The sequence below is a fragment of the Vidua macroura genome, chromosome 21 (genome assembly GCF_024509145.1).
Source record: "Vidua macroura isolate BioBank_ID:100142 chromosome 21, ASM2450914v1, whole genome shotgun sequence".
Classification (NCBI taxonomy): domain Eukaryota; kingdom Metazoa; phylum Chordata; class Aves; order Passeriformes; family Viduidae; genus Vidua; species Vidua macroura.
This window is the reverse complement of record NC_071591.1, coordinates 7,970,743-7,991,228: the sequence shown is the minus strand read 5'-3', so window position 1 is coordinate 7,991,228 and position 20,486 is coordinate 7,970,743. Positions and strand designations below refer to the sequence as shown.

At 47.1% G+C, this 20,486-nt stretch overlaps 1 protein-coding gene across 1 annotated transcript in view; it reads left to right on the top strand.

Moving 5' to 3' along the window:
* PAPPA (pappalysin 1) overlaps nucleotides 1-20,052 on the top strand; it is a 173,690-nt gene extending 153,638 nt beyond the window's left edge. Inside the window, exons 20-22 of the mRNA XM_053996450.1 lie at nucleotides 4,348-4,419; nucleotides 8,666-8,764; nucleotides 19,619-20,052. Coding sequence (XP_053852425.1) covers nucleotides 4,348-4,419; nucleotides 8,666-8,764; nucleotides 19,619-19,726 — 279 coding nt within the window. The 3' untranslated portion in view covers nucleotides 19,727-20,052. The remainder of the gene's footprint in view (nucleotides 1-4,347; nucleotides 4,420-8,665; nucleotides 8,765-19,618) is intronic.
* The last annotated feature ends 434 nt before the right edge of the window (nucleotides 20,053-20,486 follow it).

Genomic DNA, 20,486 nt, shown 5'->3' with positions numbered 1-20,486 from the left:
GCAGCTCAAGCAACATCTGTTATGGAAGCAAAATGGAAAGAAGGAACTATCCCTTCTCCGAGGGCTGTTTAGAACAGAGACGTGCAAATCATTTGATTTTTCGGTTCACTCAAAGTTCTCTTAAATTGAAAAAAAAAAAAAAAAAACTAATCAAAGGGACCCTTTTGTTATTGTGATTTTTGGTGAACCAAAAAATTGGAAGAAAAAACATGTTGGTTTGAACATAACGTAGCATTTCATTTCCAAGGAGATTTTGTAAACTTTTTGTTTAGTGAAAACGAAAGAAAAAACAAAAACACAGCAAACACTTAGAAATTAAATGTCCTCTCAAACAATAAACAACAACAGATATTTCATTTCACAAAATGTCTAAATATTTCTGTGTTTTTTTCAGAATTGGTTAAGGTTGACTTGCTTTGTTGGGTCTGAAACAGTTTGCTGAAATCAGTATAAGCTGGCAGTGTCTTCCAAATCAGTATTTTCAGCAAGAAAAAATAAAAAAAAATCACCTGAAATCTTCTGTGCCTCTGTTCTGCTGTGGGATGTGTTCAGAGCAGCCAGTGCTGTCCCCACGATTTTCCCTTCACTGTGTGTGGCACACAGAGCTGCTGAAGACACCGATGGATAGAGCTGCCAAGACTGACTGCAGGCAGTGGGGAGAAAAAAGGGAAATATCTCCGAGAGACAGCTTGACAGCTCTTTCCCATTGACAGCATAGAAACAGGGCAGACACCTCATTTCTTAGGTTGTCTGAACTTGGGTTCTTGCCTTAGTGCTGAGCAGGGACAGGCTAAGTAGTGTGCAGGCATGTGCATGCCTGGGAGAGCCTTCAAAGGGTCTGCATGTCCCAGCTCTGCTGGGCTGAGCGTCACCATGGCCCCTCTTCCCACGCAGACTGCAAGCCCTGGGATTAAAAATATCCAGAACTCATTAGTGGGAATGCTCCTTAAATATTCCCATAATCACTTAACTTTGCACTTTTCCTGTTTACTTCCCCTCCCTCTCAGGTTTTTTGTTTGGTTGGTTGGTTGGTTTTGTTTGTTTGTTTGTGGGGGCTTTTTTGGGTTTGTTTTTTTTTTTAATTTGGTTTGGTTTGGGTTTTGGTTGTTTTTTTTTTGGTGGGGGCAAAAAATATTTTTTTTTTTTTTTTGGCATTTTGGGTGGTTTTTTTTTTTGTTTGTCTTTTGGTTTTGGAGAGTTTCAGGCTTATTTTGCAGCAGGGAAACTGAGTCACGGAACAGTGATGTGACCTACTGTGGTGCAGCAGCTCCACTCCTGGGAAGGCAGGAGATCCCATTCCATCTGTAGCTACAGGAGGAGGCAGCCCCCAAGTCCCCTTTCCTGGCAGCAGTGGCTGATCCCCTCACTCATAAAGCCCACGGTTAATTGTCCTGTTCCTGAGGAGCGAGTTAGCTGAGAGCAGGAGATGCCAATCCCTGGGCTCCAGCCTGGGGGGACACTTGACCCATCTAAGGTGGAGGAAAGCTCTCCACCAGCCTCTCTGGGGGAAACCTGATCCCCTCTGCAGCCCACAAAGGGTTGACATCATTGTGTTAGTCCCACCACGGGAGGGAAGCGCCGGCACCAGAGGCACTGGGTCTTCCTTCACAAGGAGAAAATGACAGCTTGATTTGCTTCCTTGGCTCTTTGTCACCTACTGTGGGAGCACGGCAGAGTCCCAGCCACCCACTGCACATGTGGCAGGGTGGCATTCCTGGGGTGGGGACAGGACCCGAGTTAACCCACCTGGCTGCACAGCTGTGCTGCAGGAGCCGGTGCACAGGGCCAGGAGGGCAGCAGATGTCACCCTGGGGGCCTGGAGCACAGGGCAGCACGGGCAAGGGACAGGGCTCCCAGGGGCAGTGGCCAGATGGGCTTTATTTCCCAGGCACCACCTGGCATGTGGTGGATGTGGAGCTTCCATACAACATGCCATCCTTTGTTGCCGTTCTGAGTCTACCAGTCTGTGCACACCGACTCCATCAGATCATCCTCATGTACCACCGTTACCCACCCTTGCTTGCTTTCTATACATTTGTTTATTTCAGGTGCCCCAGGCAGCACCCTGTGGCACCTGTATGCCTGTTTGAACTGCAGGAAGCAGAAACAATGCCCAGCAATCCAAATCATTCCCAATTTCTTGGTTTTCTAGCCCAGTCTCTCCCTCTACTCACATCCTCTTTCCCAGTGCACACAGCATAGCAGCAGTCTGAGGGTACAATCAGGCTGGGTGGTAGGAACTGAGGGCTTGGAAAACCAGAAAGAGGAGTCAGGACTATGGCCTAGGGTCCTTCCCTCTGCTTCCAGCTCCAGGAATGTTAGCAGGATTGAATTCAGCTCTAGTGGTCTCTGCTAGCAAAGGATGATGCAAGGGGAGGACAAAGCAACTGGTATGAAGCTGTTGGCAGGTGCCACTCCAGAGGAATGGGAATGTCCAACTGACCCAGTGATTAACCTGGCTCCTGGCTTTCCTGTGCTGTGGAGAGCATGGGATCATTCCCATTCCCTGGGGGATGCTCAGCCCAAGGCTGTGTTTGGGATTGAGGATGACCTTGAGTTCTCACTCACAGAGAACCGTCTCAGAGACTTCACCTCCCATCCACTCCTTTAAGGGAGGTGCTGGCATTTTAATACTTGAAGGGTCAGGGAGACAGTCAGTGCATCCTCTGTGAGGGATTGCTCTCATGTGGAATGCTCCTTTCTGAAGAGCCTGGTTCAGGGCTATTTGGTTTCTTTTGTTAGCTCTGCATGCTCACACACTCACACAGAGCATGAAGTTTTGTAAATATTGATGCTTCTTACCAGGGGAATGTGAGGTGCTCTTTGGAAGTGCGCTTCTTCCACTTATTGTCTGCTGGCCTTGGATACAGGAGACAGATCCTGAGTTTTTCCACTTTGTTCTAATTCTTGGGTTCAAATGCTCTTGAACTGCTTCCTTTACTCTCCCCGCTCTCACTTTGTTGATTGGCCTTGTTTATTTTCAAACCTAGAAAAGTTTCCTTTCTTTCCTCTCTGAAGTGCAATAAACAGAAGGGGGTGTGGGGAGAAAAACCCTCACCATTTGTGGCAGGCAACAGCCTGGAAATCTCCAACTGTCTGTCAAGAGCGCGCCGGGGGAATGTGTGACACCGCGGGGCCCCGCACCTTGCAGCCTCCCTCCCTCCCTCCCTCCCAGGGGATAAACAACATCCTCCCCTCCCCAGCCACTTCTCTGCTCACACAGACAGGCCCTGTTGCGAGGCAGGTGGGGCAAGCTGGGCTTGACTAATAGTGGAAAATCCAAGAGCATCGGAAAGATAAACAGCCCGAGTCAGATAGTATAAAAGTCCTTTTTTCTCGCACACGCCAGGTAAGCTTCAAATGACAGAAACTGTAAAAACAGGCTGAGGTTCCCCTGCAGATGGAATAAATTAGCCCTGAGATGAGCAGGGGAAGGGATGGCTTGTGCGTTGGGTCTTCCCAAATGTTAATCCCTTCCTTTCCCAGGCCTCCATCCAAGCCCGAGCCCACACTTTAGGTGAGTGCCTGTGTGCTCTTCTTGCTCAACTGGACACTGTAGTGCTTCATCCATGGGCAACAAACCCAAAGGAACATTGTTCCTGATGTCCTGCTGGATGGATGGGAGTCCTAGCTCCATGACACCCATGGTGTGGAACCACCATCTCCATTGACCATCCAGAGTTTTCATCCACTCTTTAAATCTAGGTGCCCCTGTAAGTGTCATTATCTAGGAGGCTGGTCATCATTTCTGCCCAAAACTAAGTGTGCAACATTTTTCTATTGACAGAGTTGGTAGAGAAATTATTATACAGCTCATAAAATGTAGCCAAGGGTGCTGTCCTGTCTGGGGGTTATTCTGAAGGTGTGTGGTGGGAGGTGCTTTCATTTAAGATGGTGCTAAAATGTGTCTGAAAATCCATCTTTAGCTGCTTCCATCTTCAAGAATCAAAGGTATGATGGACAGTGAAAGAAAGCAATTCATGACAGCACCAAAGAAATCCTTAAATTAATTCCTAGAATGCCTCCCCCCTACCCAAGAGCAAAAATGGACCTGTGCCTTTGCCTTTCCCTGCCACGTTCCCAACCATGAGTGAAATATTGGGCATGACATTTTAGGAGAACCTCAAATATTATTTTAATCTCAAATGCTCTGTTATTGCAAGTGTCAAGTCCAACACTTCTTGTAAATACCTGGAGGACAGCCAGGTCCTGAGAACACAAGAGGTGTTAGGAACTGAACTTCATTGGTTAAGTACTGGAGAGCCATAGGAGCCAGCACACTGACTTTCTGTACACTGATTTCTTTGTCTTAACCTGTTGCTTTTTTTTTTTATTTCTTCCCTCCAGAGTGTTGTCTGCACGGCAGGACTCAAGTGGTACCCTCACCCTTCCCTGATTCATTGTGTTAAAGGCTGTGAGGTGAGTTTGGCTTTAGCTCAGGTGGTCCGTGGTGACTCTCCTAAATCTTACAGAAACAATCACTGCAGGCACATGGGCTGTAAATTCTGGTTTTCAAGTGGGGCAAGCAGGATTTTGCCCTGATCACCCTATGACACAGACTGATTGCCTGCATCGATCCTGACACTCAGTAGGGAAATTGGTGGTTTTCCCAGAGATGATGGTTGGTGACTCTCACAGGAGTTAAATGATCAAGCAGATCAAAAACATTGGTTGACCAAAAGAAATTCCCAGAATCTGGGAGTTTCTGGGAAGTTGCAAAAGCCTTCCCGTGTTTTTCCTTGATCTTGACTTATTTGAGGGACAATTCTTTCCAAGGCCAGCCAAGCTTTGGGCATTGGTGTGGGCAGAGAAAGTTTAGGAAAGCCAGGGATGATACCACTGGGTGGACAGCACAGCTGGACATAAAGCAAATCACACCTCCCTCCACTGGTCACCTCTGTCTAAACCAGAAAAGAATAATCAGAAACATGCAGTTACATTTCAGCTGTGATAGACTTTTAGAGTCTTGCAAGTTACTTGAGAAAAAGTAATTATTTTGAAGGATGTTGTTTCTGCCAGCAGCAATTTTTGAAATGTCTGAGAAGACTGAAGATGCTTCTGTGGTTAAACAGGGCTGGAGCACCTCTGTCTGTGTGATGGCACTCATGTGGTTTCCATCACACAGCCCTTGAGTATCTCACCCACAGCAAGGAGTCAATCCTTGTGGTACCTCTGGAAGGTTGGGAAGCTCCATATCCATTTTGGAAATGAGCTGGCTCACAGGCAGAGGCAGAGATGGCGATGGGCAGTGGCAGAGCTGTGTCTTCCCTCCACGTGTCCTGACTTTCTGCCACACTGACCAGGCTCTCAGCACCTAGTAACCCAAGCACTCTGAAGTTATTTGCCCAAAGTGTCAGAACATGGGACTGAATTCCTGAATATGACACAAAGCTCCAGACCACACTGCTGTGGGATGTGATTTGTCTTGAAGTGAAAGACAGGTTTCCTTCGCATACAAATGTTGGGCCCAAGAGGGTAATAACTCTCCAACAATGTAATAGTTTCTGTCTAGCTGTTCCCTAAATGAAAAGCATTCTGCTGTCAGTGCTCTGAATGTCATGAGCTGTCTCACGCATCGCATTCATGCAGGCTGGCTGGGTGCCCCCATTCTCCAAAGAGAGCTGAAATAGCATCCAGCCACCATTAAAAAATGCCATTCAGGTGCTGATGCACCACTGGATATCCATCCTCCTGCTGTTTAAGGATAGTTGTTACTGAGACAAACTTTGCAATGATGTAATAATTTACCAGAAGCCATTATTACTGACATGCTTCTTCTCAGCATTTTCTTCCTTTCCATCACTGCTAATTGCCAGAGCCCTCTGCATCAACAGGAACTTTCTTCTTTTCAACATTCATTCAGCAGTGTCACTGCATCCTAATCCATCATTTGGGAAGGCTTTGCCCAGACAATTGATAATGGCCTCTAGCATCATTTTCAGAGTATGATGCTTCCAGGATCCACGGATGGGCCAGAGCTTGGCATTAAGATTTCAGAAGAAATGCCATCTTCACCAAGCTTTTTTTTTTTTTTTTTTTTTTTTTTTTTTTTTTTTTTTTTTCCCATGACTATGGAAACAGAGACTAATAAGCCAGTAGGTCAATAATGCTGGGCCATTAAGCTGATACAACCCCTAATGTATGAACATCCTTAGCATTAGGGAGGCTTCCCCGAACGGGAGGCTGTAAGTGGGGCATTATTTGGCTCTTGGTGATCGCAGTGGGAACCCCTGCAGCTGCTGCAATGTGATTTTTTGTCGCTCCCTAGTGGCAGGAACAGAGGCTTATGAGTCAGCCGCGTGCTTGCCTGCACTTGGGTGTTTCAGTAGCAAACGAATCCCTCTGGACTTCATGTATCGTCCTCCAAAAATATCAGAGCACTAGGACGTGCATGAAGAGCAACAGAGAGCTCACCCTCCACAGCCAGGCCTCCAGGGTCTCCCAAGCAAGGATTTTGGTCCCAGATCAGAATAGATGCTTTTTGTCCCATTCTTCTCCTCCTCCAAAGGACTGGCTTGTCTACTCTGTGCCAGAGCAAATTCTTCCATGAGTTTCTTTATGGATTTTCCAGCATTCAAAGGTGTAGGGTACAGGCATAGGGATGGAAACTTAAAGTCAAGATTTCCCATCAAGCAGGCACAGCCAGGCAACACAAGAGAAACATGGAGAAGCCTGCAGAATTTCCTGTGAGGTTGAGCAAAGTTCACAGTTTTAAATATGACTGTGTTGGCCTCAAAATATCTCTTCATCTATTTATAAATCATTCCCTTTTAACTCTTGGAATACTAATTAAATTGGAAGTGGGCTTTCAAGTCAAAGTCTTTGCCTGTATAAATAAATCAATATCTGTGGAAATCAGTGGAGTTAAGACAGTTTAGAGGGACAGGAGCCTCACACTGTAACTCTGATTTCCTTGTCAATATTTGCAGTATCTGCACGTAATTAAACAAGTGACACTCAACAAGTCTGTCCCCTCCTGGTAGTCCTGCTGTGGTCTGATATTGCCATCATTGCCTACGTTTCCTCTACCTGATAGAAATATTTAAATTTGCAGCACATCAGCACTAAAAGTGTGCATTTGCCCCGCTCCATTGAGTTCATTTCAATTCTGATGAGTGTGGCCATGGAGAGCTCTGGGGAGAGCACAGTGAGCTCTCATGGCTGCTTCTTCAGGTATCCATCATCTGAGACACTCTGGCTCTGCAATTGATGCAAAATCCTCCCAGGAAACCTCCCCAAGACATCCTACCTGCTCTGCAATGATGTCTTCTTGCAGGAGAGTCCCTGGTGTGTTTTGCTCAGTGCAAAATAAGTGAATTTTTCAATGAGCAGATAAAATGGGAATGGCCTCATGAGCGTGTGCATGGAGAGTTGCAGAGATATGACTGTGCTCTCTGCTGATCATTCATTTTTCTGAGTTTCATTGCTGCCTGGGATTCTCACACCTAGTATGGACCTTTTTTTTACTCTTGGGTACAGCTTAGACTTCCAGGGGAGACTTCTGTACTTGCAAACCAAGAGGGCTCCAATGTGTAACTTCAGGCCTTTCCTTCAGAATCGTGGTTATTATTCAGGCCCTGTGCAGCACATGGACTAGTGATCACATTGCCCAGGCTGATGACCACTTTTTTTTTTTTTTCCCAAGGTGATTTATGAATTTTACTTAGCAGTCCCTCTGAATGATTGCCATTATCCCAGCTCTGAGCTGTGGAGTGGAGGAAGATCACATGCCATGGCCAAGGTCTCCTTCTGCTGTTCAGAAAACAGGAGAACATGGTCCCTGTGCTGAGCTCAGACCTCTTCCATTCCTCCTGGTGATTTGTTTTATGCCCTCGTTGCTGACATGTGTTGTGAAGTCAGAACTGTGGTGAAAAGCTCAGCTATTAAAAGCAAGCCCATTTTGCTGCAATACATAACCTTCTTCTTATCCCACACAGTTTAGGAAGGTTAGCTTAAAATTATCAAAGGTGCCACAATTTTAGATGCCTGGATGCTGTCTCTGGGCCTAGTCAAATTAATATTCCTAAAGCATCCTCTTATGTGGGATGTGAAGAGGCAACAAGGGCTCATTTCCCTTCCATCTACTGTCCTTTTTTTCCTGTCTGTTTTGAAGGGAAAGGGGAATAATTATCTCTTGCTTTTCAGGGCAGCTGGTATGTTACAAACTATATGGTTCCTTCAAATTTTAGTGGTTTTCTTCTGAAATATTGTTACAGGTTTCAGGATTATAGAATCATAGAATGGTTTGGGTTGGAAGGGGCCTTAAGGTCATCCACTTCCAATCCCCTGCCATGGCAGGGACACCTTCCACTGTCCCAGGCTGCTCCAAGCCCCAATGTCCAACCTGGCCTTGGGCACTTCCAGGGATGGGACATCCACAGCTTCTCTCTGCCAGGGTCCCACTGCCATCACAGGGAGGGATTTCTTCTGGACATCTAACCTAAATTACCATTCTTTCAATGTGAAGCCATTTCCCCTTGTCCTGTTACCACAGTTCCTGATGAACAGTGCCCCTGCAGCCCCTGCAGGCACTGGAAGGTGCTGTGAGGTCTCCACACAACCTTCTCTTCTCCAGCCACGACTTTCTCACCCTGTCTCCGTAAGGAAGGGACTCATTTTATCCATGTCCACACTCTCAGCCTTTTCCTGGTTTTTCCTTTTTCAGCCTTTCATGGGGGACAACTACTGTGACTCCATCAACAACAGAGCCTTCTGCAACTATGATGGTGGGGACTGCTGTGCCTCAACAGTCAAGACCAAAAAGGTAGGGATGCCCCTTCCTCTTTTCATGGGAATTCCTTGTTGAATGCTGCTTTGTGCCTGAAAAAAAAAAAAATTTTTGCTCCAAAAAGGAAGGTCCAAGGTCTCAGAAGGACCTTCAGCCCAGGCATCAGCTCACCATAGGCACTGAGTTCTTGCTGGTTCATTTATCATCCACCCTCCAAAGGGAAACTAAAGGCTAGAAGTCATTAGGAAAATAGGAGAGAGTAAAAAGAAAGCATTTCTTTGATCCATGTGTACCCACATGTGCCTGGCTTGCTGCTGACTGTCCCATCCTAGAGTGGGACAGAGAAGAATGTAGAGCAGGGCAGCAGGGCTGGGTGGAGATGTCAAATATTTTTTGCACAGAGACCACATAGACCAGAGCCTTGCAAAAAGAGACAAGCTAATGACACAGATCTATAAAATCATTATTTAAGGTAGAGATAATGCTTAGGAAAGTAAAATCCACTGTTTTTTATCACTCAGCAATGAGGGGGTGAAGTGGTAATTTCCTGGAAGCAGGATCCAAATAGACAAAAGAACATCCTTATTGGCACAGTGTGTGTTTGAGTAATAGAATGCGTTGCCACAGAGTCTTATTAAGAACAAAATTATATTTGAAGTCAAAAAAAGAACAGGCCTATTTGTGGAGCTTTGCTCTATCAGTGGCTTTTAGACACTGTTATCTGGATGCAGTTTCTGGCTGAGGAATATTTGAACCCTTGGCTGTTTGAGCCTGGGGAAGAGTCCCTCCACACACATCCCCCCTTTTTCTGCTTCTTTAACACACATTTCTGAGCACTGTTAGAGACAGTGACTGGGGTGATAGAGCTTGTGGCTTGGAGCAGTACAACATTTTATAGGTTTCTAACCAGCAGGGATTTGGAGCTATGTTCCTCCCCAAAAATAAAGCAAATTTTAGCCTCTGGCAGGTGAATATTTTACCTTATCTTCCAGATTTGTGTGTAGAACAGAATGAAAAATCCAGATGCATTAAGTATCTGATACATATTAATAAATAACAAAACCTGAGGGAGCTTGAACTCAACATATGACACCATCCATGTTACCCAGCTGAGGAAGAAAATCCTCTCTGCAGAGGAGCCAGCTTTGGTTGGAGACTTCTTTTCCTTGGTTCAGCATTGTGGGCTGTCTCTGCTCCATTTGGGAACACCGGGGAAGGGAGATGGACACACCCTGGCAAGTGGAAGGAGTTAATTTCTCCTCTGGGGAAAATGCAGGGGAAGAGGTTGTTTCCCTAGCTGTGCTCTTTTTGGACAAACATTCCCTTCTATTGTGGTGTTTCTTTTGAAAAAAAAAAAAAAAAAAAAAAAAGTCCTTGGAACCACATGCAGGGAAGCCTAGGCAGGGGAGCTCCTCTGTTCCCCACCGGTGAAGTAGGGCATGGAGACCCCAAAAGGGGCTCCCTGGTGAAACAACCACTGAAGAGATGAGCAGGATGACAGACAGTGGCTCATCAGTTGTCTCCAAGAAGAGATTCCAATCTCTGGCTGATTTTCCACCTCCTTGGGAGGAGCAGCCCAACAGCAGCACAGCTTGCTCGCTGACCTCCCACCACCCAGGAGGGCAGAGCTGGAAGTGCCCGGTAGCTCAGCATGGTGTAGGTCTTCTCCTCCCAAAACAGCCTGCCTGGGAAACTTTATCTCACTGCCTGCAGGCTGGAGAGCAGGCGATGAAAAATCCCAAACAGTGTCAGAAGAACAAAAGCGAGGTGCCTGGGAGGGGACTGACCCAAACCAGCCCCATCAAGACAGGAGCTAAGGGCACAACTGAAACATGAGGGATGTGAGAGCTGAATTGGGGGGGGGGGGAGGGATAGGATCAAGGTTTGGGAGCAGAATTTATTGCTGGGCAGGGAGTTAAGACCAAGTGGGATCTGCACAGAGTTGTGAACACTTACCAGCCAGGCGACTCACGCTCAAAATATCTGCTGCTTCCCTGCCACCCAGAAACCAAGTGACCTCCCAAGGAGGGGAAGCACTTTGTAGCCCAGTGGGTTGCTGTTTTCTGTGCTAAAACTGTTCGATGCAAAGGGCAAATGGTCAGAGATGGGCAGCTGGTCACACGTCTGATTTTCTCTATGGAAGGGGAGGTTTCGTAGCTTTTTTGGAGATAAATCTGCTTTCACAGACTTCCCTGGGAGCTGGATCGTTGTGACTGGGGAATTAGACTTGCCCTAGCTGGCAGTTTAGAAACCTCCATCCTCGAGATCACACAGGTGGAGGGCTGAACCATGGAGCCCATCACATCCCTGGCATGCATTCAGCTTCCAAAGTCTGCTCCTCTCTCCCAAAACACCAACAACATCCCAAGAGTTGAATGAGACGCCTGGGAGAAGTGAGGAAAACCACCTTCTCCTTGGATCTTCCACACTAAAAGCGAGATGCTAAGTCCAAGTTTATTACATTTATAGGGTAAAAGGGGGAATAATAACCCAGCCAGGGGGGCTGTGGGGTCAGAGTCAAGGAGGCAGCAGGAGAAACTCGCTCCTGCAAAGCGGCTGCCGACACCTGTGGCAGCAGCCATGGGGCCATGGGGCTTGGCTCTCCCAGTTATTTTCCCATCTGAGGCCTTTGACTGAGACCAGATTTCAGGCCAGGCTGTTCAAATACAGCCCTCCCTTTGAAGAGGTTTATGAGTGGAGCATTACAGGAGATATTCCAAAGGGAAAAACAATGAAAGGTGAGAGAAAAAGGAGCTGAATAAAAATACTCCGCATACCAAATCCTTCCAGCACAGTTTGCCACCTACTTAAAAAGGCACAGTTTTAAAATACACATTGGGTGTAAAAGCCAAAAACCTGGAGGAGACATAGGGAGGGGCGAGTCCCGCTCTGTTAATTCCAATACCAGATGAGGATGTATTTTCATACGGTTGTAGAGAGAGTGAGACACATGAAAGAGACTGCTTTGCTCCTTTTCTTTCAGGGTTACATACTATGTGGCAGATGTGTCAGTCTTTTAAAGCCCCTGCAAGTTTGCCCATAAATGTCCAACATTTATGCAACACCTGTTTTTCTCCCAAAATGTCACAGGACATTTTTAAAAGCTTTAGATTTATCATCTTTTCCCTGCAGCAGCCATTGCTGAGGTGACACATGGTTCACATTTAAGAGAACATAGCAACTCCACACATTATTTTGGGAAAGGGCTGAAGATTAACATTGCACCATGTGAAGATTCAGGAGTTAACAGTCGAGTAAGAGCTGGCTTCAGATCTTTAGTGTCCGCAAACTGTCAAGACTTAAGTTTCACTGCAGTCCCACTACCCTCCCAAGCACACTTTGGGCTGCACACAGTGCTGTGAACAGGCTGCCTGAAAGCAAAATGCTTCAAGCCAAGTTCACTTTAAATCTGAGCCCTCTTACTTAATGTGAGACTTTGCACACTCCTGTTTTGTTGCCCTGAAAATGCACAAGGGACTTCCATGCTTATCCCATGTTTTCCCTTTGCATTTGAGTATTAGCAGGGAATGACCTTGTGGATTCCGTCAGCGAGCAGGGAATAGAGCAGTGTGACTTATCTGACCAAGCACCGACTAATCAGCACTGCTGCTTAGATAGGAAATAATGAGTATTTGCCCTGCACTGTTCACAATCAGGCTGGAGAGCTTAAAAGAAATCATTAAAGGCCTCTTTTGAATGCTGCAAGTGGCAACGAATAAATTCAGTCATAATCTGGGCATAAATTCGAGGCAAATGCAGTCAGAAAGCAGGAAAAAAGAGACATTCATCAGCTTAATTATTTGTTGTGTGCTAATTGATGAGCGTCGCCCTGCAGTGGGCGAGAAGCCAGGGCTGGCACAGGGACAAGTGCCACCCAAGGAAGCAGGGACGTGGGCAGGCTGTGTGGGGAGCAGGGGGCTGATGGCAGATCTGTTGCTGGGGCAGGGGATGGGGCCGTGCTGCTCACAGCTTGCCCTGTTCATGACCCAGGAGCAGCTTTGAGAGACAGGAAGGCCATTGCCGGCCAACCTCCAAGGGAGAGAAAGCTTCTGTTGTGTATCTGGAGGGGATAAAGTCTTCCGTGAAGGACAAAGCAAAATCCCATCTCCTTTTAATCTTCCTCCCCTCCTGACCCAGCACAGGTTGCCAGCTCCCTTCTGCCTGGCTGCTCTAGGAAGCTGCTTCTTGCTTTGTATCCTGCTGCAGATTAAAGAAGACACTATTCTCTAAAACATTACATACGTGACACTGCCAGAGTGAGGGAAATAAATAACCTGGGCATAACTGGCTGTCTCTGGGCTCCTGGCCACCGGTGAGGAGCTTGTGGGGTGTGCAGCGTTGCTGGGAGAGGCTCTGGCTGTTTCCTCTGATTCATTTCAGGAAATCTTCTCTCCAGTAACTGTCTCCTCCACTTCTTTTCTTCCCCTTCCCTTTTATAAGTTTTCCCTAGACAAGACTGTCTAGAAAGGCCTCACAGAAATCAGAAGTTCTTTCTTTAGGCTCTGCTTATGTACTTTGTTCCAGACTGGGATTGCAGATTTGCCTGGTTGAAGGTCCTGCAGTCTGATCCCTGTAGATTTAAATACACTGAATTTGCTGTTTTAAAATTCCCTCAAGTTCATCCATTTGTAAGGATGAACTTTCATCTGTCTTTCCTGTCTGTCTTTCCTTTTTGTCGTATAAGGGATAAACATACAGCTCCTATGAGAAAAACCTGCCTCACTCAATTATCACTCAGATTTCCCTTCAACTGCTTTGCCCCATAGCACTTGGTAAAAAAAGAGAAAAATTGTCCTGTCCCTTCAGCCTCTTGACATTTCTGTCCAACACCTTGGAGAGGAAAACCAGCAAGTGCCTTGGCGGAAAACAAATGAGGGCTTGTGGTAGATAGAGGGCTGTGTGGGATTTATCCAAAGCTTTGCTTATCTAAAAGATAGGCCAGTTATCAAAACCTCTTCAGAGACTTTATGGCCGAGAATTCAAGGCCTAAAGAAAGGAGCTTTGAACTGAGGGGCTGCTGCTGGCTCCAGCAGGGATTTCCAAAAGCTGTCCCTGTCTCCCTGGGAAGGGAAGGGATGAGTCTGCACTCCTACCCCTAAGCCAACAGAAATAACCACTTCTTGGTATCTGGGATAAATAAGCACCTTCTCCCAACTCTCTGACTGCAACACAGGCCTGTCTTAGGCAATCTCAGCTCTTTCTCCATTGCCACAACATGGTTTTGAGGCAGTTTGGTGCCATTAGAAGCTTAAGTGACCACCCCAGCTGAGGAAATCCTGTTTATCTGGAAGAACTGATGCTCCTGCCACGGTGCTGCTCCTAACTACTCGCCTGTCCCCAGCTGGGTGTGTTTGTCAGCTCTATAATTAGCCAGGGAGATAGAATGAATGGTGGGTGAGCAGGGAGGAAGGCAGGATACAAAGCTGAGTGTTGCTTCATGTCTCTGGAAGCAGCTGAGCACTCCAAGCACGCGGGTTCTCCCCAGCGTGTGGGTGAACTCACTTCCCCACCGGCCCTCGGTCACAGGCTCAGTGGCTGTAGCTGTTTGCCATGTGAGAGGAGCATTTCCAGTCAGGGTTGGTTGGGATGGGAGCTTATTTTGGGGCTCAGAGCTTGGTTTCATAATCCTTCAGGGAGGCTTTCCAGGCGTCAACAAATTAAAAGCAGTGATGGTAGCAGCACATGTTGCCTATCCTGAGAGAACTGTTCTTGGCTTCAAGGGACATGGGGCTTCCCACAGCATACGGCATTCCCAGGGGATGTGCTGGTGGAGGGTGTTTGCTTTGCTATCCGACCTCACTTCATTAGCAAGTGTTACAAAAAACAGCGAACAAACCTTCCCTGCTCCACCGCCAGCTATTTGGCCTCTGGGTGGTCTGGCTCCTATTAAATCTTTGGTGATTATTTAGACTAATTACATTCATGTTTGCACAATCAGTAGCACGAGAGTAGGAAGCACAGCTGATTGCTGAGCAACTGAGCTCCGTGTGGTTTGGCAAACGGGCTCCCTCGCTCTGCTCCGCGGGCAGGCGGGGATGCGGGATCCATGCGGGCTGGGCTTTCCCAGGAATCCCTGCTGGCTTTGGGCCATCCTGCTCCCACTGGTTCTGGTGAGGCAGCTCCCAATTTGCACACGATGGAGAGAGCAGAGCATCTGTTGTGTTCAGCTGAGCTACGACTCGGAACACCACAGTTGCTGGTTTCACTGGAGGAAAGTTCAGTTTATGGTGGGGTAGTTAACAAAAACTGAGGCTTTTAGAACTGCATGTGCTGCATGGAGAGGAGGTTTCCTGCCAGCTTTGTCTTCCCAGGCCCTCTGGAGCAGTGCCCTAGGTGTGAACCCACATACCAGCACTCTGAGCTAAACGGGGCTCGCTCTTGCTCCGTTATCTCAAACTGGTGACCTCAATGCTGAAAACCACTGGGAAGACCCTTCCAAGATGCTTTTTTATCCCACAGGAGCCTTGTCAGGGAACAGAATAGTCCCTGGTGTTTGAGCTGGGAGGCTCTGGGGAAGCACAGGGCTGTGACACTCAGCACAGGCTGCCACACTTATCTCCCAGGCCACACTGCCTGCCGAGGCTCTGCCTGCAGCAGGGCCTCTGCAGCCCCAGTGTGGCCTGTCTGGGAGATTTCGCAAACACTTCAGGGCTGAAATCTAACAACAGCCTGTTTCCCAACACTTTGCAGCCCTCCTCCCCTGCTTCCCCCTCCCTGGGCCCGATCCTGCCCACCCTCGTGCTGCTGTGAACCAACCCCCAGGCACGGGCAGAAGGCACAGCCAGGTCAGCCTGATACCAGACTCTGTGAGGGACAAGCTTACAGCCTTTGCAGAGCTGTTTTCCATCCCTCACTCTACCTGTCTGGGATTTCTCCTGTCAACATTCCCACCAATTCCCTACAGACTGGCCTTTCTCAGCGGGGATCAGCCTTGGGATGTCACCAGCCTCTTCAGCTAGGTGCATGTAATGGGGAGTTATGACCTCTCACTCGTTCCATGACCTGCATCCCAGCTCTGCATTGCTCTGTCACATTGTTGCCTTTGCTCCCACAGTTGGGAGCACAGCATCCAGCACAAATCTAGCCCTGTTTCTAAGAGACAGTTTGAATTTATCCAAAGTCTCATCACTCATTGTGGGAGAGGATGCTTAGGGCTCCCATGCCTTGGTGGAGAAGGAAGTCTGAGGTCAAATGGTGGTGAGTTGGTCGAGGTGTTTTGGATCCCCCATGAGTTACACCTGGGTGTGTGTGCCAGCCTCCCACCCAGCCTGTGAGCCCACACCTGCTGCCCTTGCTCCTCAACGTTCAGAGCAGGATGTGTCATGTCCTGCACACTCCAGGTGACAGGAATGATGGAGGTTGTGTCTCTTTTCTCTTGATGATGGATAGTTTGTGGTCCAGTGTGGTTCTGCTGTGACTCACATTCCCCTGAGCGTTGTTGATCCAGTGCCATGACTGTTCTGGATCATCTCCAAGAGCTGTGTACATAGGTGTGTGGTGCTGTGTTCTTCACTTATGTATTTTTCAATCTACTTTAGCTGGTCTGAGGATACAGTATTTTGCATTACTTTATCAAATGTCCAAGACAGGCCCTAAGTTTAATTTTTAGCTTTTTTTCTCACCCTCCTAGACTTTTTCTGGGTTTTCTACATGGGGAGATGGACATAGGTGAAATGCAGGGCTTGGTGTTTTGAAGGAAGAGGAGCTGACTCCTTACTCCTGGCTCTACCCTGGGTCTATCTGGAAATTCCAATGCAGGTCATGTATTCTGGTAATGAGCTGGGCTTTCACAGACCTATTTAAAAAGAAAAGAGGCAGTTAATCTTGGAGTATGTATATCTGGGCTCCACACCTAAATGGGCTATCATTCAGTGAAAGGCTCAGCATTTATTATTTCTAGCACATCCAGCAGCTCTACTTCATGGCTGTGTACTCCAGAGGCTGTCACTGTGTGAGCCCAAGGCAACAGACAGTCCTTCTAAGGGCTTTTACAGTTTCCCTGAGCTGGGTACTTCAGACAGTCCCAGCAGATTCTGTGTGTGGGTTAAATTCCCTAAATACCTATGGAAATCAGGTCCTTGGGGAACTCAAATGTGTATTTGTTATAAATGTTGCTTGAAGTGGAAAACCAGGTACTACTGCTAAGTTTTTAGAGAATTTTGTCATGTCTAATATGACTGTGACTGTGCTTATTACCCATAGAAATCTCTGCCTTTTCACATAATAGAAAACTGATCTCTGGAGCTCACTGCCATAAGACAAAACAATTCATCTATCTGGACAATAGCACTGTAAAAATCAAATTGCATAAAAAGCCTCCATAAGGGACATAAAGTGAATAAGATTGATCTGATCAGGAAGAAACCCTTCTCCATCAGGCTACCCACTGCTGGGAACTGCTGCTGAGCCACAAAGCTGTCTGCTCTGGGGGCCACAGCTCTGCCTCAGAGAAAGCTTCTGCTCTTCTATCCATGACCACTATTGGGAGACAATAAACAGCCAGACATTTCTTCTCTGGTTGCTCCATCTCCCCAGGAATTGGCTGTAATGCAGCAGCAATCCAGTCTCGTACGTGCACCTTTTCAGGTCGCTCCAGGGCTGAGCGCAGCCTGTGAGAAAGCAAAGAGGAAAACAAGGGATTCATGAGGAGAAATGGGAGGAGAGAGAATGGAGGAGGTAGAGCATTTCAGGCAACATCAAACTCATGCCAGTTTGGGTGTCTAAGGCTGCTGTTTCAGCAGAAAGAAGGTGAGGGGAATGTGAGCTGGTGGTTTGGAGACAGAGCCATGCAGGGCTTTCTCTCCTGGCTCTGATGTTCCCGCAGGTGAAATGGGAGCATGTTTGGGATCTCCATGCCTGCAGCACATCCTGCTTAAGCCTGGACAGCAGCAGAGATGAAGTGCAGTAGGCTGTCACCACTAATTCCAGACACTTTACTGAAATGCCCGAATTGGGTGTGTAGCTGACCTGTGTTCAATACAAAGTGTGGATCCATCTTCCCTGTGTCTCCTCTGAATGAAGAGGCTACTTAATCGCCTTTGTCAGGTTGTTACAGGCAAACACAGGGAGTCCAGGCCAGGGAGAGGAAAAAGCTTGATCAAGACAAATGAAAGAATCAGGTTCCCAGGTCTCGCCTCCAACCAGTAGCTTCATTGTACATCGGGGAGGATTTTTAAAGTCAAAATCATTGCCAAATCGAGATTGAACTGAATGATTCAGTATAAAAAAAATGAAAATAGGGGAAAACTCCAGGCGTACTTAAATGTTTTGTTTGAGCATTTTCTAAGTGAAACAAGTTTTTATTTCAAGGCATAACTTTTGCTGCAAAATAGTCTTTTTTATTTATTTGTCTTGAAGGGAAAGGTCAAACCTGAAATGTAGCAGATAATCTAAACCAAAATGTTTCCTTCTACACTGAACAGAAAAACTCAATTTTTATTTTGCATGTATCTTTTCTTTTTCCTTTACAGTATTTTAACTCAGTCATAAAACAATCCCTCCTCAGCCTCCTCCCCAAACCCCATTGTTTACAGACTTCTCTGTATTCCTATCTAAGAATATTCATAACACTGTGATATGAGACAGTCCTGCTCGGGCTGGCTTCTGTTGGATCAAGTCACCCTTAAGCTCCTATTGTTTTCTGCAGTTTACAAACTTATTCAATTGGCAGTTATTTGGATTCATTAGCTTCTAACTTTTTGGACTCTTTCTTCTCTTTGCAAACCCCATATTTGTGCAATTGTAGATTCAGAGTATTCACTGGTTATTTAGTTCATAAGTCACCGAGGCAGTGGCTTGATGAAGAGTCATCAACCTATTCCACCTGGAGGGTCGGGTCTTCTGTGAATGGAATCAAAAGCAAGGGGAGGAGGCTCTCAAAGCCCTGATTTGGTGATGAACGTTGGCTATTTAGTGTCTCTGTCAGCATGTCCCTGCCTTAGGCTACCCAGTTGTGAAATAAAGCTCCACACCCCTCCTTCCCAAATTGTGTGCGTCAGGAGAAAGGCATCCTGGAGAGGGACAGGCAGGGACTCGTGTGGAAGGTCTAGATGGAGATGACAGCACAATGCTGGGCCCGCATTCCTAGATGGGCTGTGGGTGATGCATAAGGAACAGGCAGACTCAGGCATTGTAGCCTGGAGAAAAGTGTTTGTGAAAGGGAGAGTGAACGTGTGGCAGCAGAGCCAGGGGGAGCAGACAGAGCGTGTGCAGCCCTTGCTGGGAACATTGGAACAGGTTGTGGCACTGCCTTGGAAGGAGTGTAAAGGAGGGGAATGAGGTCATTTGTTCAGTCTGTGCAGATGGGAGAAATTCTTGGGAATTCACTTCAGGGCAAGTGAGACACTTGTCCTCTTACCTTTTCTGCAGGTAAATATTGTGATGCAAGAGGCCCAAATCAGCTTTCAGTGGGCAGGTTTCACAGGCTATTGTTTCATCTCCTTCCCACATTTCTCCAGAGGGGTCACAGAGAGATGACAGATGGTGAATGCAGCAGTCTCCCACTGCATTCCTCTGCTGTGCCTCAGTGCCTGTTAACTGCATCTCCTGACCTCAAATACAAGAGGTATTCCGAGAAGTCTCTGCTGGACTCCAGCTTCACTGATCTGTGAGACAGTGCTTGGTTCTGCTCCTGAGGAACTGAACCCAAGAACATTCATAGTCAAGTGCACAAATGGACTTAAATAAAGCAGCAGCACCCAAACCATAGACCCTTAGGAACCTCCATGCAGCACCAGCTCAGCACTAACATAAATCACTGTAAAAAATAACACAGTGAAGATTGCAGCTGATCTCTGAAGATTTCACCCCAGACACCTTTTTTTTTGTTCTCCAGGCTGCTGTAGGTATGTTCCTTCCTTCATGCCTTTGTGTTTTTGTCTTCTTTCCCAGGTGACACCATTTCCTATGTCCTGTGACCTACAAGGAGAGTGTGCTTGCCGGGATCCCAACGCCCAAGAGCACAACCAGAAAGACCTCCGTGGCTTCAGTCTTGGGTAAAGCCAAGTGACATGGAAAGGAGGACCACACTGCTCAAGGCAGGCTAGGAGAGACACCACATCCCTTTTGGTATCGTTTTTAACATTTAGCTGCTCAACTGGATGGCGTTTCTGCACCAGGGACCCTTAGAATTCAACCAGTCTGCCTTTAATTTTTGTCCAAGGAGAACTCAAAGTAGGGGTTTATGTATTAATTATATCTTAAATAGTGATCATGAGAAAAAAAAACAACCAAGAGTCAAGTCAAGATGACTTCATGTATCAAAACAGCATGTTATGCCCACCTAATTTGAACAGCTCATATCTAGATTCAAGGCGAGAAACAAACTATTTATGTACACATATTTATAGAAATAAGTAGAGAAAGAGAGAGAGAGTGAGAGATTATGATCAACGCAAAAACACTTTCCCCTCCCCAGCACTCACAACTCAGACCGTTCGTGGAAGAGGCTGAGCTCTTGGAGGACTCCAAGCTGAGCCTTTTCTGATGCTGAATGCCAAGGTATCGCATGCTCGGGGCACTGTGGTTGGGGTGGGATCTCCACAGGACTGGGCCTCTTGGTGAGTGACTTGCCAGGCACCCAGCCAGCTCGAGATGAGGGATGCATCTGCTCCTCACAGGAACGCTACTTCCAGCCAGGCAGCTCAGCAGACTGCAGTGGCCTTTCTCTACAGTTCCTCCTTCTCCCCCTGCCCTCAAAGAGCCAACAAAAAGCCCCCTTGTAGCCTGCAGGGCTTCTGGGGTGTTTCTGTGTGGAGCT